Source organism: Cyprinodon variegatus, unplaced genomic scaffold (genome assembly GCF_000732505.1).
Source record: "Cyprinodon variegatus isolate N-32 unplaced genomic scaffold, C_variegatus-1.0 Scaffold345, whole genome shotgun sequence".
Taxonomy (NCBI): domain Eukaryota; kingdom Metazoa; phylum Chordata; class Actinopteri; order Cyprinodontiformes; family Cyprinodontidae; genus Cyprinodon; species Cyprinodon variegatus.
In genome coordinates, this window is record NW_015150798.1 from 367,452 (window position 1) to 378,418 (window position 10,967).

Below are 10,967 nucleotides of genomic sequence, written 5' to 3' on the forward strand. Positions count from 1 at the left end.
TATATATATATATATATATATATACAAATATGACGCTTAACAGTAATTCAAAAGTATAAACTGGATAAAGATGTACATTTAGGTCTATCTGTTTTCTACTTTGTAATTTTTGCACACACACACACAAAAAAAAATCATCCTCCCTTTACGTTACTGTCGAAAATCGACTTCAACTGACGTAACGCAGTCCTTAAATATTCCTGTCGAACTTTGCAGGGTCTCTTTTCTTCGCCCGCTGAAGCTGACGGTGGAAGTATTTGCAATGGGTGAGTTTTAATCTACATTTTATACTCGATGTAAAAAGAGAGACCCAGATCCGCTAATGTTAAGAGCACTCGAAATAAATACACATTCGAGGCATTGTGAAAAATGTTTTTTGTCTTTGACTTCCTATAGTTAGCACAGTTAGCATTAGGGAGCTAGCTGCTCACAGCTAATCATGGTCTGATTTTCTTTTAGGCTCGTTTTTAGGGCCGCAATCTTCGAAATAACTCCGAATTGTGTTATAAGGAATCATTATGTGCCTTGTTTAAAGCTGTAATAATTTCTAGCCCCTACTTTAAAATGTTTTATTTCCAGGATAACACGTGGCCAGGCTGCGGATCGAAACCCGGATCTAACCGTTTAAAATTAATATTTTCCATCAGTGCTTAAAGACACGATTGACTAATAATCATCCCCGATTAAGAAACATTATCTTAATACGTTATTATGGGGATCAGTTTGTCAAATTCTAATCCTAGTGGATAAAACAGTGTGTCCAAAATAATATAAATGAGCACTGAGCATATTGATGCAAACCAAAGATTTCTTTAGACTGAAAACCCTAATATATGGCGGTCAGTAGGTTTCCCCGTTAACCACATCCTGCTCTTGTTCATCTGGGATTCTCCAGCTCTGTGGACCAATTCCAGGGCAGCAGTGGTGAGAGAAATGTCAGGTTTTGCTTTCACATCTGCAGTATTGGTTGCAGAAAAGTGACAATGAGGCCTGAGACAGTAATTATTCATGGATTCCATTGTTTCTGTTTTAAAACTGCTTTAAAGTCTTACTAAAATACAACATTGATATTTAAAATGTGTACAAGCACACTAGAACCAATGCAAAAAAATAAACTATTTTTGTTTTTCCTCTTATAGGGAATAAACCAGAACTGGACCATCATGCCAATAAATCACCCTGTCACTTGGTGGTGAACTATTTGGAGATCTGGTATGTAATTGGTTGTATTGTCTACTAATTCGTTCTTTTAAAAGCTTAAACTCTAGATTACAGCCCCACTGTGGCACTCTAGGGATAAGTTTGTATTTAACATTAGATCCAGCTTGCATAAAGCACAGTGTGAGCTCTAGTCCTGTACGGTGGGCTGTAGAGGTCATACGGTGCACAAAGGAACCATTTCTCTTGCAACCCACTGCTGTCAATCTTCCGCAGCAGTGTTACTAATGAGAAGTTACAACTCTGAGCTCTTTCTTTTTGTTTAGATGAATCCAAAAGAAACAGAGTAATTTCTCTTTTCAATAGGTGCCCTGGATGACCTCACAACTCCTGGGTAAGCCCTGTTTATAAAGCAGACAAAGTTTCTGAGTAATGATGAATGGCTTGATATGTTCAACTGCTCTGAAGTGTGAATGACAGCAGCCTTACTGAACCTTTTGGAGGGAAAACTGGAAATGCTGTTGCACTGTGCTGCTTTGTCACATTAATCCTCCTTCTGCTCCATGCAGGTTCAGCCATCTTGATTCACTGATGTGAGGTGAGTAGTAAAAAAAAAAAAAAGTACATTCAGAGATTTGGGGCTCAGGTTGTAAATGAGTAAACTTTTCAGGAATGCTACAGTGACTGTAAGACTCACTAGGTTCTGTTAAAAACCGAAAAAAAGCCCGAACCTCACAATTTGATCACGGGGAAAAAGTTCATTCGATTAGTAGTTGCATCCATAGTACAGCAGACTGAATCTGATTGGTGAGTGATTAAAATAAAACCCAGCATTATAAATTGAGGGAATGTTATGAAGCTTAATCTGCTTGTTGCTTTTTAATTGGGCTCAAACAATTAATTGGATTAATTGTGAAATAATCATTAACTATTAATTGTAGTATAGCGACTCTAAAACGTGTCTTTAGCTGAAAGAGCAACCCACTTAGAGCAGTAATTATACTGATATTGTAAAATATATAAACATTTTGAATTTAAGATCTTCTATCAATATGCTCTATCCAGAGCTTCTCAAGTGGAAACATTTTAGTTTCCATTGGTTTAATTTCACAGAACATCTTTATGTACCTTTGGCCATCAGATTATTAATCTGTAACATAATCAACAGATTAATCAATTAGCAAAATAATCATTGGTTGCAGTCCTACTTTTTAGGCTGGTTAGTGGCTCTGAAATCGGTCAGTTCCTTTTAACGTCTATGTGAATTTCTGTTCCTTGATGTCTCTGTCTGGGTTCTGAGGTCTATCCCGATGGACCCCTCACAGTGGGGCCTTGTCGTTGGAAATGCCTCAAAGAGCAAATCTGTAGCTATGCTTTACCCAAGTGTTCTCTGCTGTGAGCATTATGGGATACAGCTGCAAACACCTGCCTGTATTGAGCTGTATTCATTGGCTTATTTTCCCAGCATCGGCTATGAGCTTCAGTTAATAAAAGGCCTTCCCAATTTTCTTCTTTTTTCTGAATTTTTTTTCAGATCGCATATCTGCTTGCTGTCAGATAAACATGTCCAACTTCAGAGTGCTACTTGGTCTGCATCGTGGTGCCAGGATGACTTGGTATGTAGAAATTGGTCAAAGTGGATTTTAAACTGAAGCACTGTGTGGTATCTGCAGCCAGCTGCTTCACCAGCTGGTATGTTCAAAAGTCAGTGCTAAAGTAGCTCAGCTTCTGGCATCGTTGGTCTCTATGCTGCCTGTGTGTGGAGTCCTGGTATTTTAGCTGAGACACGTTCATCTCTGATGGCCAATAAAGACTTCAGAGGTTTTTGCTTAATGGGTGGATCACTTTGCCATGGATTTGTTCTTATAACCAAACAGAGTTTAATGAATTGTGCTTTTTCCTGTTCAGCATTTGGATGTAGCAGCTGCCTGAGTCGTAGAAGCTTGGGGTGTTAAGGTGAGATTTTTTTTTTTTTTTTTTTTATTGTATGTGTTGGTTGGGAAGATTTCTTCAGCACTGTGGTATCTGCAGCCAGCATGTTTCATCAGCTGGCTGTTTAAATGACTGTGCAAGAGAAATTCAGCATAAGGCATTGTTGGTCTCCCTGCTGCTCATGTTTGGAGTCCTGGTATAATGTCTGAAACAAGCTGTCTGGAAAAGGACAGATTAAAAAAAAAAGATTTATTTTTCTGACAGTGGGTGTATTTGTGTTTTTCCAGGGTCCAGCTGAAGCAGATTGCCTGAGACTGATGCATGGTGACTCTTCGTCTGCATCTGAGGTCAGTTTTTCACCTGAAATCTAATGACTATATCCCCCTATTGATTTATCCCCATTTCCTAAATTAAGTCTTTACCTTGTATGCAAAAGTAGATTTTTTTTTTTTTTTTTTTCATAAACTGTTTTTATGTTTGGTGTTTAAAAGTAGAATGTGAAGCTTTTCTGTATGTTTGGTCATATACCAAGGCTTTCAGGATCTCATCTTCCTGCTTTGCTGTGGACTTGACCAGAAATTAAACCATCCCAGTACGCCTCTGCAGCAGTGTTTGTAGAGAACCTATTGGGAACATGTAAAAGTGAATTAACTGTCCTAAAGTGTTATATCAACAGTACAATTGTCTGTCTAAATGCTGAACTTTCTGTTTATATTTCAGATGCAGACTGAGACAGATGCTGACCAGCTGATGGATGTTGGTGCTCAAATGTTCAGTTTTAATTTCAGAATCAAATGATGAAACATTTTTTGTAAACTTGATTTTATAGGGGTTATCCTTTCCTGTACCATAACTAATAAAATTCTAAAGCCTATTCTGTTCTCATTTTGTAATTATTTTTCATGTGTTTTCTTGCTTTTGAGTTTAAAAGTGAAACTGGAAGCTAATTGTGGATGTCTCATCCTTACAGTTAAAGCAATACTATATGTTGGAATTTAGGGATGTTTGTTCCATGTGGTACGCCATGAGCAATATGAACTTGAACCACATGGTTTAATTAACAATGTTAAATCCTATAAAGATATTTGACTTGGCTTGTAAAGGAAAGTGCAGTTTAACAAGTGCAACTAAATGGAGTTTACGCTAATGCTGTACATGTCCCTTATTTGGTAGACAATTGGAGGAAACTGGGAACAGTTGCCTTTGTTAGTTCCCCCTCCGTCCACAAGGGGGCGCAGGCTCTCCACAAATAGAGCAGATGGCCATGTTGCTCTTAAAGATAAGGAAACCAGGCTAATTGGGGATTTAACTTGGGGTTGTTTACAACTGGATGTTTTTACGAAGGTGTTCCTCTTAACCACAACTTCACAGAGCATTAAAAGGTGAGTTTAGGACACGAGTTTGTAGATTATTTTCAGGGTGTCTGCATTCCGCTGCTTGGTTCCGCTCTGTGGTTCAAAACCAGAGTGCTCGATGTAAAGTTTTTAAACCTCTATTTAGATCAGCATTGGATGCCAAGAACATCAAGATTACCACACAGAGACCTTCCTGTGGCTATAATTATTTATGGGAAACTAATGTGGCTGATTTCATAAATTAAGGAACAGTGGGACATTTTCCTTTAAAACGTGTCGTTCTAAATGCGTGAGAAGTCTTAAAATGGTAATTTTACCGTTGTAATTGGGTTTTAGAGTTGTGTGGCTAAACGGTTGACTGAACTAAAGTAAATGAATGGCATTGATCATGGAAGGTTTTTTTTTTTTTTTTTTTTGCAGTTTCACATGTTTTACGGCAAGCTGTTGCCATGGTATATGGAGAGTTACTTTTCACTGCATTCCAGCAGACACATTTCAGAGCAGAAAAATCTGTTTTCAAGACCAAATCTAAATGTTTAGAACAATTTATACTGCACTTTCCATCAAAAGATCTCGAACTACAGGTAAAAAGAGAAAGCATGAAAAAGATTTTTAAGAAGGGAAAACTTCTAAAGGGGACCAAAAGCTTTGCTGAAAATGTTTTTAGGCCTTAAGAGGTCTGAAATTTTCTGCATTTGTGGTTGACATCATGTAGAGCAAATTCAATGCAATGAAACCTGCTTTTTCTCCAGAATGGCTTTATTACTGCTGTTCAAATAAGACATTTAAAAAAACAACTTTGAGTCATGTTTCAGCTGATGCAGCTTGGTCTGTGCTCTACTCACCCAATTTTAGTTTATATATTCAGAAACTAGACGGTGTTAGCTTTCACATAATGTATCTCACATGTAATTTGGGATTACAGTTCCTAAGTTATTTGCTTTTCCATTTGGGTATGCAAAATAGGCTTTTACTCTTGATTTTTGTCCTTTCAATATTAATAAGTATGTAAAATAAATTAAACCATTACTATTTAAGTTTCCTGATTTCATCTTGATATTTCTCTTTTTATACGTGAGCTAGGAATGTCCCCAGATGTGGTTTCAGAAATCTGGTCACCATTGTTGCACATACATTTTCAGCTAAATAAGGCAAATTTACATTTAAGTCATCAATAATCATTATGTACATTAAAAAAAAACATACGTGTGAAAAAACTAATTAGAAATGTAAGAACTATAATTTTGGGATTTTTGCGCCTAATGAAAGCCAGTTGGACTGATGGGAACTGGTCGCCATCTTTAATAAGACCAGTTGAGGATACAGTGAGGCGTTGGTGAGTTTTCTTAAAAAAACTTTTTATGTATTTTTGTTGATGTTGAAGCATGGTTTGAAGTTTGTGAAAAGTTTTAACAACAAAATTCGTTTACGTTTTGTTTTCTGCTAATGCATCATAGCATTAGTTGCTCGTAGCAGTCTGCAGACGCATGCTATTTTCTTCCTCGGCTGTATCGTCTTTTTATTCATTTTTCTGCAAACCCCGTTACCAAATACCCTTTAGTTGCAATAAAATACTAATCATTGATTTTTATTGGTATTTTTTATATTCAGTGTGTGAGTAAAGCGTTTTCATTTAGACCAAAAAGAAAAAAAAAAGATTTGCATTCAGTGTCGCTAACTGGATGATTTGGCTGGTCAAAGTGGTTAATTGAAGTTCTGTATGTGGTATTCTGTCACAAGTAAACCTAAATTGTAGTTTTGCTATTGTTCAAAAACTCAGATTCTTTCTTGTTTTTTTTTTTTGTTGTTGTTGTTTTTTTTACTGTTCGGTTAATTTGTTACATTTCTATCGGTGTTTTGTTAAACGTGTCTGAAGGAAAAGGACAGTAATAACTGCAGTTACGTCTCTCGTCCTCCAGAGGCTGGTGTAGCCGTTGTTGTGTTTTTGCCGTCAAAGCTTTCATCCTAATCTATGAACGATTCTAACTCTTAAAACACAGACAAGAAGAGGATTGTACACAGTAACATTTCTAGTTTAGTATAAAAGTGTATGTCTTGGAAAATGGTGGTTTTTTCACTTGTTTTTGCTTTTCGGCTTCCTATTGGTTTAAAGCCGAACATGTGACCAGAAATAAGCCGACGTGCTTTTCTTATGTTGTCCTTTTATAGTCTAATGTGGCTTATGAGCGTGGAATTAGAGCTTCAAAACAATGTAGTTTGTTAGTAATCGTCCTCGTTTGCCGTTGCTGCTGGTTTTATTAGTTAAAGTGTCTAAATGGTTTCGAACCATGATTTAAAATGAGGTGTGGTAGATTCATATTGTTTCCTCAGACCCATTTCAGGTTATCGCTTCTCGGCCTTTTGGCTAAGATCAAGTGTAGTATCTGTTCTTATCAGTTTAATATCTGATACGTCCCCTACCCGGGGACCATATATTAAATTGATTTTTGGAACAGGGAGATGGAATAGGGGCTTGCTCCGTCCACTCCACGCATCGACCTGGTATTGCAGTACTTCCAGGAACGGTGCACCCCCCTCTACCTGTTAAAAACAAATAAGAAATGGATTTTATTGTTCTTAAAATGTTGTAGATTTTGTAGGGTATGGGATTATGGATTTATCATTCATAAGTGACTCGGAAGGATTTTTACTGACATATTGCTGTTTTATTCTTAGTTTCTATGTTTAATGTAATGTCTATAGTTTATAGTTGTTTTTTCTACTTATTGACCTTAACACCTTTCTATAGTTTATTTGTAATCTTTCTACTTACCTTAACGCCTTTCTCTAAAATAGCGGTGGCACTTACGAAACTGTGCATCTCTGTGCCCCTTTTTGGCACTTTTGGCCAACTCTCCACCCTTTTCTCCTTGTTTTTTATTTTTTTGTGTTGTGGTCTGTTGTGTGTGTCTGTGAGCTCTATTTTTCTGTGTTTTTTCTTGTGTGTGTTTTTTTTCGCCTGTCGTTTTTTGTTTCATAATTGTTTTGTTGATAATAGTCTGTTATTCATTATTTTTTAGAAGAAAATATTTTCTGTCTTATGTTGCTGTATTATGATCAGCCGTTCTTCTGCTTCATAGCTGTTGTGGGGTGTTGTGGTGTTGTTATTCTTCTTCTTTATTATGTTTCGTGGTTTCTTAACTTAGAACATTAAAAACAATCTACTGGACTTTGTTTCCAAGTTTGAAGAGGTTTTGCTTCCCATCCAGGAAGCTTTTTCAATTTAAATGTCAGGAATAGTGTTTAGTTTGAGGTTTTATACAGTAGCCCAACGATTCCTTGTTTTTGTTTGGCTTTGTGTGATGTAATGAGGCCTCGCTTGCAGCGGTCACATGATTGGGGTGCGCTTGAAACACCTCTCAGCGAGACACCTGTTTTATAAAGGTGGGAGCTGTGTCGAATGACTCGAGCTTAACATCGCTACTTTAAAGGTTATTTTCTAATTTGCTCAAAGTGTGAGTTACTTTATGCATTCGCAGCTTTTCTTCAACAGCTGCTTTCAGAAGAACATGGAAAGTCCTAAAATTCAGAGGTTGAATGCAAATGTTTCCTCTTTGATTGTAAGACAGGTTTGTTTGTCAGTCACGTCGTTTAATAGAATAATCTCTTGTCTCCTGGCTGCCCTTCAGCCTTGAAAATCCATGTCCTCCCCTGAAATATCCTCCCTCTCCTGGGGCCTGATGAAGGTGAAGGGATGCTCCTCCAGCTACAAGGACTGTAAGGTCTGGCCTGGAGGCAGTCGGGCCTGGGACTGGAGGGAGACAGGGACTAATGTAAGGAAAACCAGAACAACTGTACGCTGCTAGAAGTGGTGAAAAAGCCTCCTTAAAATTTTATTTTCCTCTTAGCACTACCCGGGGGTGCAACCGGCTGATGTGGAAGAAGTTCTGAAGAAGGGAATAGAGCTGCTGGTCATTGGAAGAGGCATGAGTGAAGCTCTACAGGTAAAAACATCTACAAGAATAAAGGTCCGTTCTTTTAACAAAACCAGACCTGTGAACACCACAAACACGTCTACAACAGCTTTAAGCCAATTGTAATGGTGGCTGGCGGTTCAGTCCTCCTCCTCCCAGATGAAACGGCAGGCTGGTGTTCATGGAAAATGCCCAGAACACCTGAACCTCACCTGTGCAGAGCCTCTAGGCATTTTCCACTCTGACCAAAAAGAAAACTTGGCTCTAACACCATCTGCTAGTTTTTTGCTATTTAAAATAATATTTTGAGAAAAGTCGATTCCGTGTTTTCTTTGAAGTGTGCATGCAGCTCTCAATTTGCACCCACTTTTTATTGTGCACTTTATTAGGACTAAAAGTTTGGAATTTTTTTTTGAAAAGTCAGAGTTTTGCTGCAATATTTGTTGAAAGATTAACTGTCTGAAAATATGTCAATAAAGATGCCAGACAACTGCTTTCTGACTTAAAGCATGGAAGATGAGTGATTTGTCTAGTGCTCATAATAACTTTCACCACAAGATGGTGCTGTTGTGTTCAGTAGCTCCTTGGAAATGTTCCAAAGCAAACCTTGGTGATATTAGCATTTACATATATGCTGAAACAAATTATGTCTTGTTGTAAAATATCTGTTAGCATCTAGGAAAGTCAGTAGAACCAAAGTGAAACAACAGCAGTGTGTGGATGGATTTATTTGCTGCAATATTTGAGCCGCAGAAGCCAAAAGAAATCAAAATAACCAGGATACTATATATTAATAGGATGTGTGGAGCTGAGCTGGGGTGTTAGAAAGATGAACATTACTTCCTGTTCTCTCTTCTCAGGTCCCGTCTACCACTCTGGACTTTTTAAAGCAGAAAGGCATTGAAGTCAAAGTTCTCCAGACTCAGAAGGCTGTGGAAGAATACAACAGACTGGCTGCCGAAGGTGCCAAGGTGGGCGGCGTCTTCCATTCGACCTGCTGAAGGGTCCTTCCCTCACCTCACCCAGCAGATTCCTCCTCACTGTAGACGTACGTGGTGAGGCTGAAACGCCAAACCTTGCTGTTTGAATGATCTTTATTTTAGCTCCTCTGTAAACTTAGGAGAAAGCAGGAAAACATGAAGCCCTGAAACCATCTGGTGCTTCAGGCTTCTAAAAAGGAAATCATTTTTAACAACCTGCAGCAGCTCCAGTGTCTAAATCAGGTGCTATTTCTGTGTTTTATTTAAAAAAGAATTACAATTGTTTAATAGAAATTAAGATTTGTGCCTTAGATTGTCTTTGTTTTTAGATGCATTAAAAATAATTCTATGTTGAACTCTGGTCTCTTTTACTCCAAGTTCCCAGGACTACCGGTACATAAGTCCGTACAAATGTTGTGAAGCTTATGATTTTGAGTGAAATTGTATTTCTGATGTTTAATAACAAATTAAATGAAGATTGGTTCCAAAAACAGGCTGCAAAGACACATTTCCATCTGCTTTTCAAAACGTTCAGGTTTGAAGTCTCATGGCTGTTATCGGCGGGCAGGTTTGGGCATGATATAAACTTTGACAGGCTTGCTGAAGGGAATCGTTCCTTCGACGGCGGCCTCTGCTGGTGGGAGGCCGTCGATGCTGTCGCTCCATCCTGACTTAATGCTTGAAGAGGGAGAGGATGAAGAGGAGCTGTAGGCCAGCAGGAGGCGCACCTCAACCTGTGACGGCTCTGGGTCAGGCAAAGACAACCTCAAGTTAGATTGAGGTGCTTTAAACATAAGTGTTTGTGTGTTTGCTGCACTGACCTGTCCAGGCCGTGTGGGAGAGGTAAACCTGAGTGATAAGCCGGTGTCTGTTCGGCCCAGGGTTTCTGAAGTCCGCAGGTTTGGGATGGATCACATGACTTTGACCGTCTGGATACAGGACCTGTTAAAAGGGTCAGGAGTATTTATCAAAGAGCAGGTTATATTCTGGATTTCCAAGATGAAAGTTTAAATTTACAAGATCAACAGGAGTCACGAAGCTGAGGAACCTCACACACAAAGGTTTCTGGAGAAAAAGTTAGGATTGCTGAACTCAGCAACAGCAATGAAAGCTATAAACTTATTTTAATAGGATGCTTTAAAAGAAGAAAAAAAAAAGTAACATTAAAAGTTTAAAAAAATAAATTCCTAGTGCCCATCATCTGTAAAACTTTAATTTCTAATAGTATAACAAATCAAACTTAGTTGATTTAGTTTCAGTCCCATCACCTGCAAAAATCAACAAAAACCCTATAATGTAATTTTATTCATTTATTTAGCACATTTTTAAAACAAAAGCCACCATATGTCAAACGAAACTACAGTAAGTAGAAACCTACATTTAATAGATTAGCTGATTCTTACAGTGGAGCAAAAAAGTATTTAGTCAGCCACCAATAGTGCAAGTTCTCCCACTCAAAAAGATGAGAGAGGCCGGTAATTTTCATCATAGATATACCTCAACTATGAGAGACAAAATGAGAAAAAAAAATCCAGAAAATCACATTGTCTGATTTTTAAAGAATTTATTTGCAAAATATGGTGGAAAATATTGACCAAATATTGACCAAAAGTATTTGGTCAATAACG

The 10,967-nt window shown here is 37.9% G+C and overlaps 2 protein-coding genes and 1 long non-coding RNA gene across 3 annotated transcripts in view; 2 read left to right on the plus strand and 1 right to left on the minus strand.

Annotated features, from left to right (window-relative positions):
- The first annotated feature begins 245 nt into the window (after window positions 1–245).
- On the plus strand, window positions 246–3,804 carry LOC107091636. Its single transcript, XR_001481536.1, has 6 exons — window positions 246–1,212; window positions 1,525–1,552; window positions 1,728–1,756; window positions 2,693–2,774; window positions 3,067–3,114; window positions 3,378–3,804. It is a non-coding gene; the product is annotated as an uncharacterized LOC107091636 (long non-coding RNA).
- Window positions 3,805–4,315: 511 nt separating this feature from the next.
- Window positions 4,316–9,446, plus strand: aamdc (adipogenesis associated, Mth938 domain containing). The gene is made up of 4 exons (XM_015385676.1): window positions 4,316–4,472; window positions 8,075–8,218; window positions 8,294–8,389; window positions 9,220–9,446. Exons 2-4 carry the CDS (start codon window positions 8,087–8,089, stop codon window positions 9,358–9,360), a joined length of 369 nt encoding a protein of 122 aa, XP_015241162.1. The 5' UTR covers window positions 4,316–4,472; window positions 8,075–8,086; the 3' UTR covers window positions 9,361–9,446.
- Window positions 9,447–9,739: 293 nt separating this feature from the next.
- The window catches only part of ints4 (integrator complex subunit 4), a 14,154-nt gene continuing 12,926 nt past the window's right edge, over window positions 9,740–10,967 (minus strand). Inside the window, exons 23-24 of the mRNA XM_015385675.1 lie at window positions 10,161–10,281; window positions 9,740–10,084 (exon numbers count right to left, since the gene is read on the minus strand). Of these exons, the coding sequence (XP_015241161.1) occupies window positions 9,894–10,084; window positions 10,161–10,281 (312 nt within the window). The 3' untranslated portion in view covers window positions 9,740–9,893. The remainder of the gene's footprint in view (window positions 10,085–10,160; window positions 10,282–10,967) is intronic.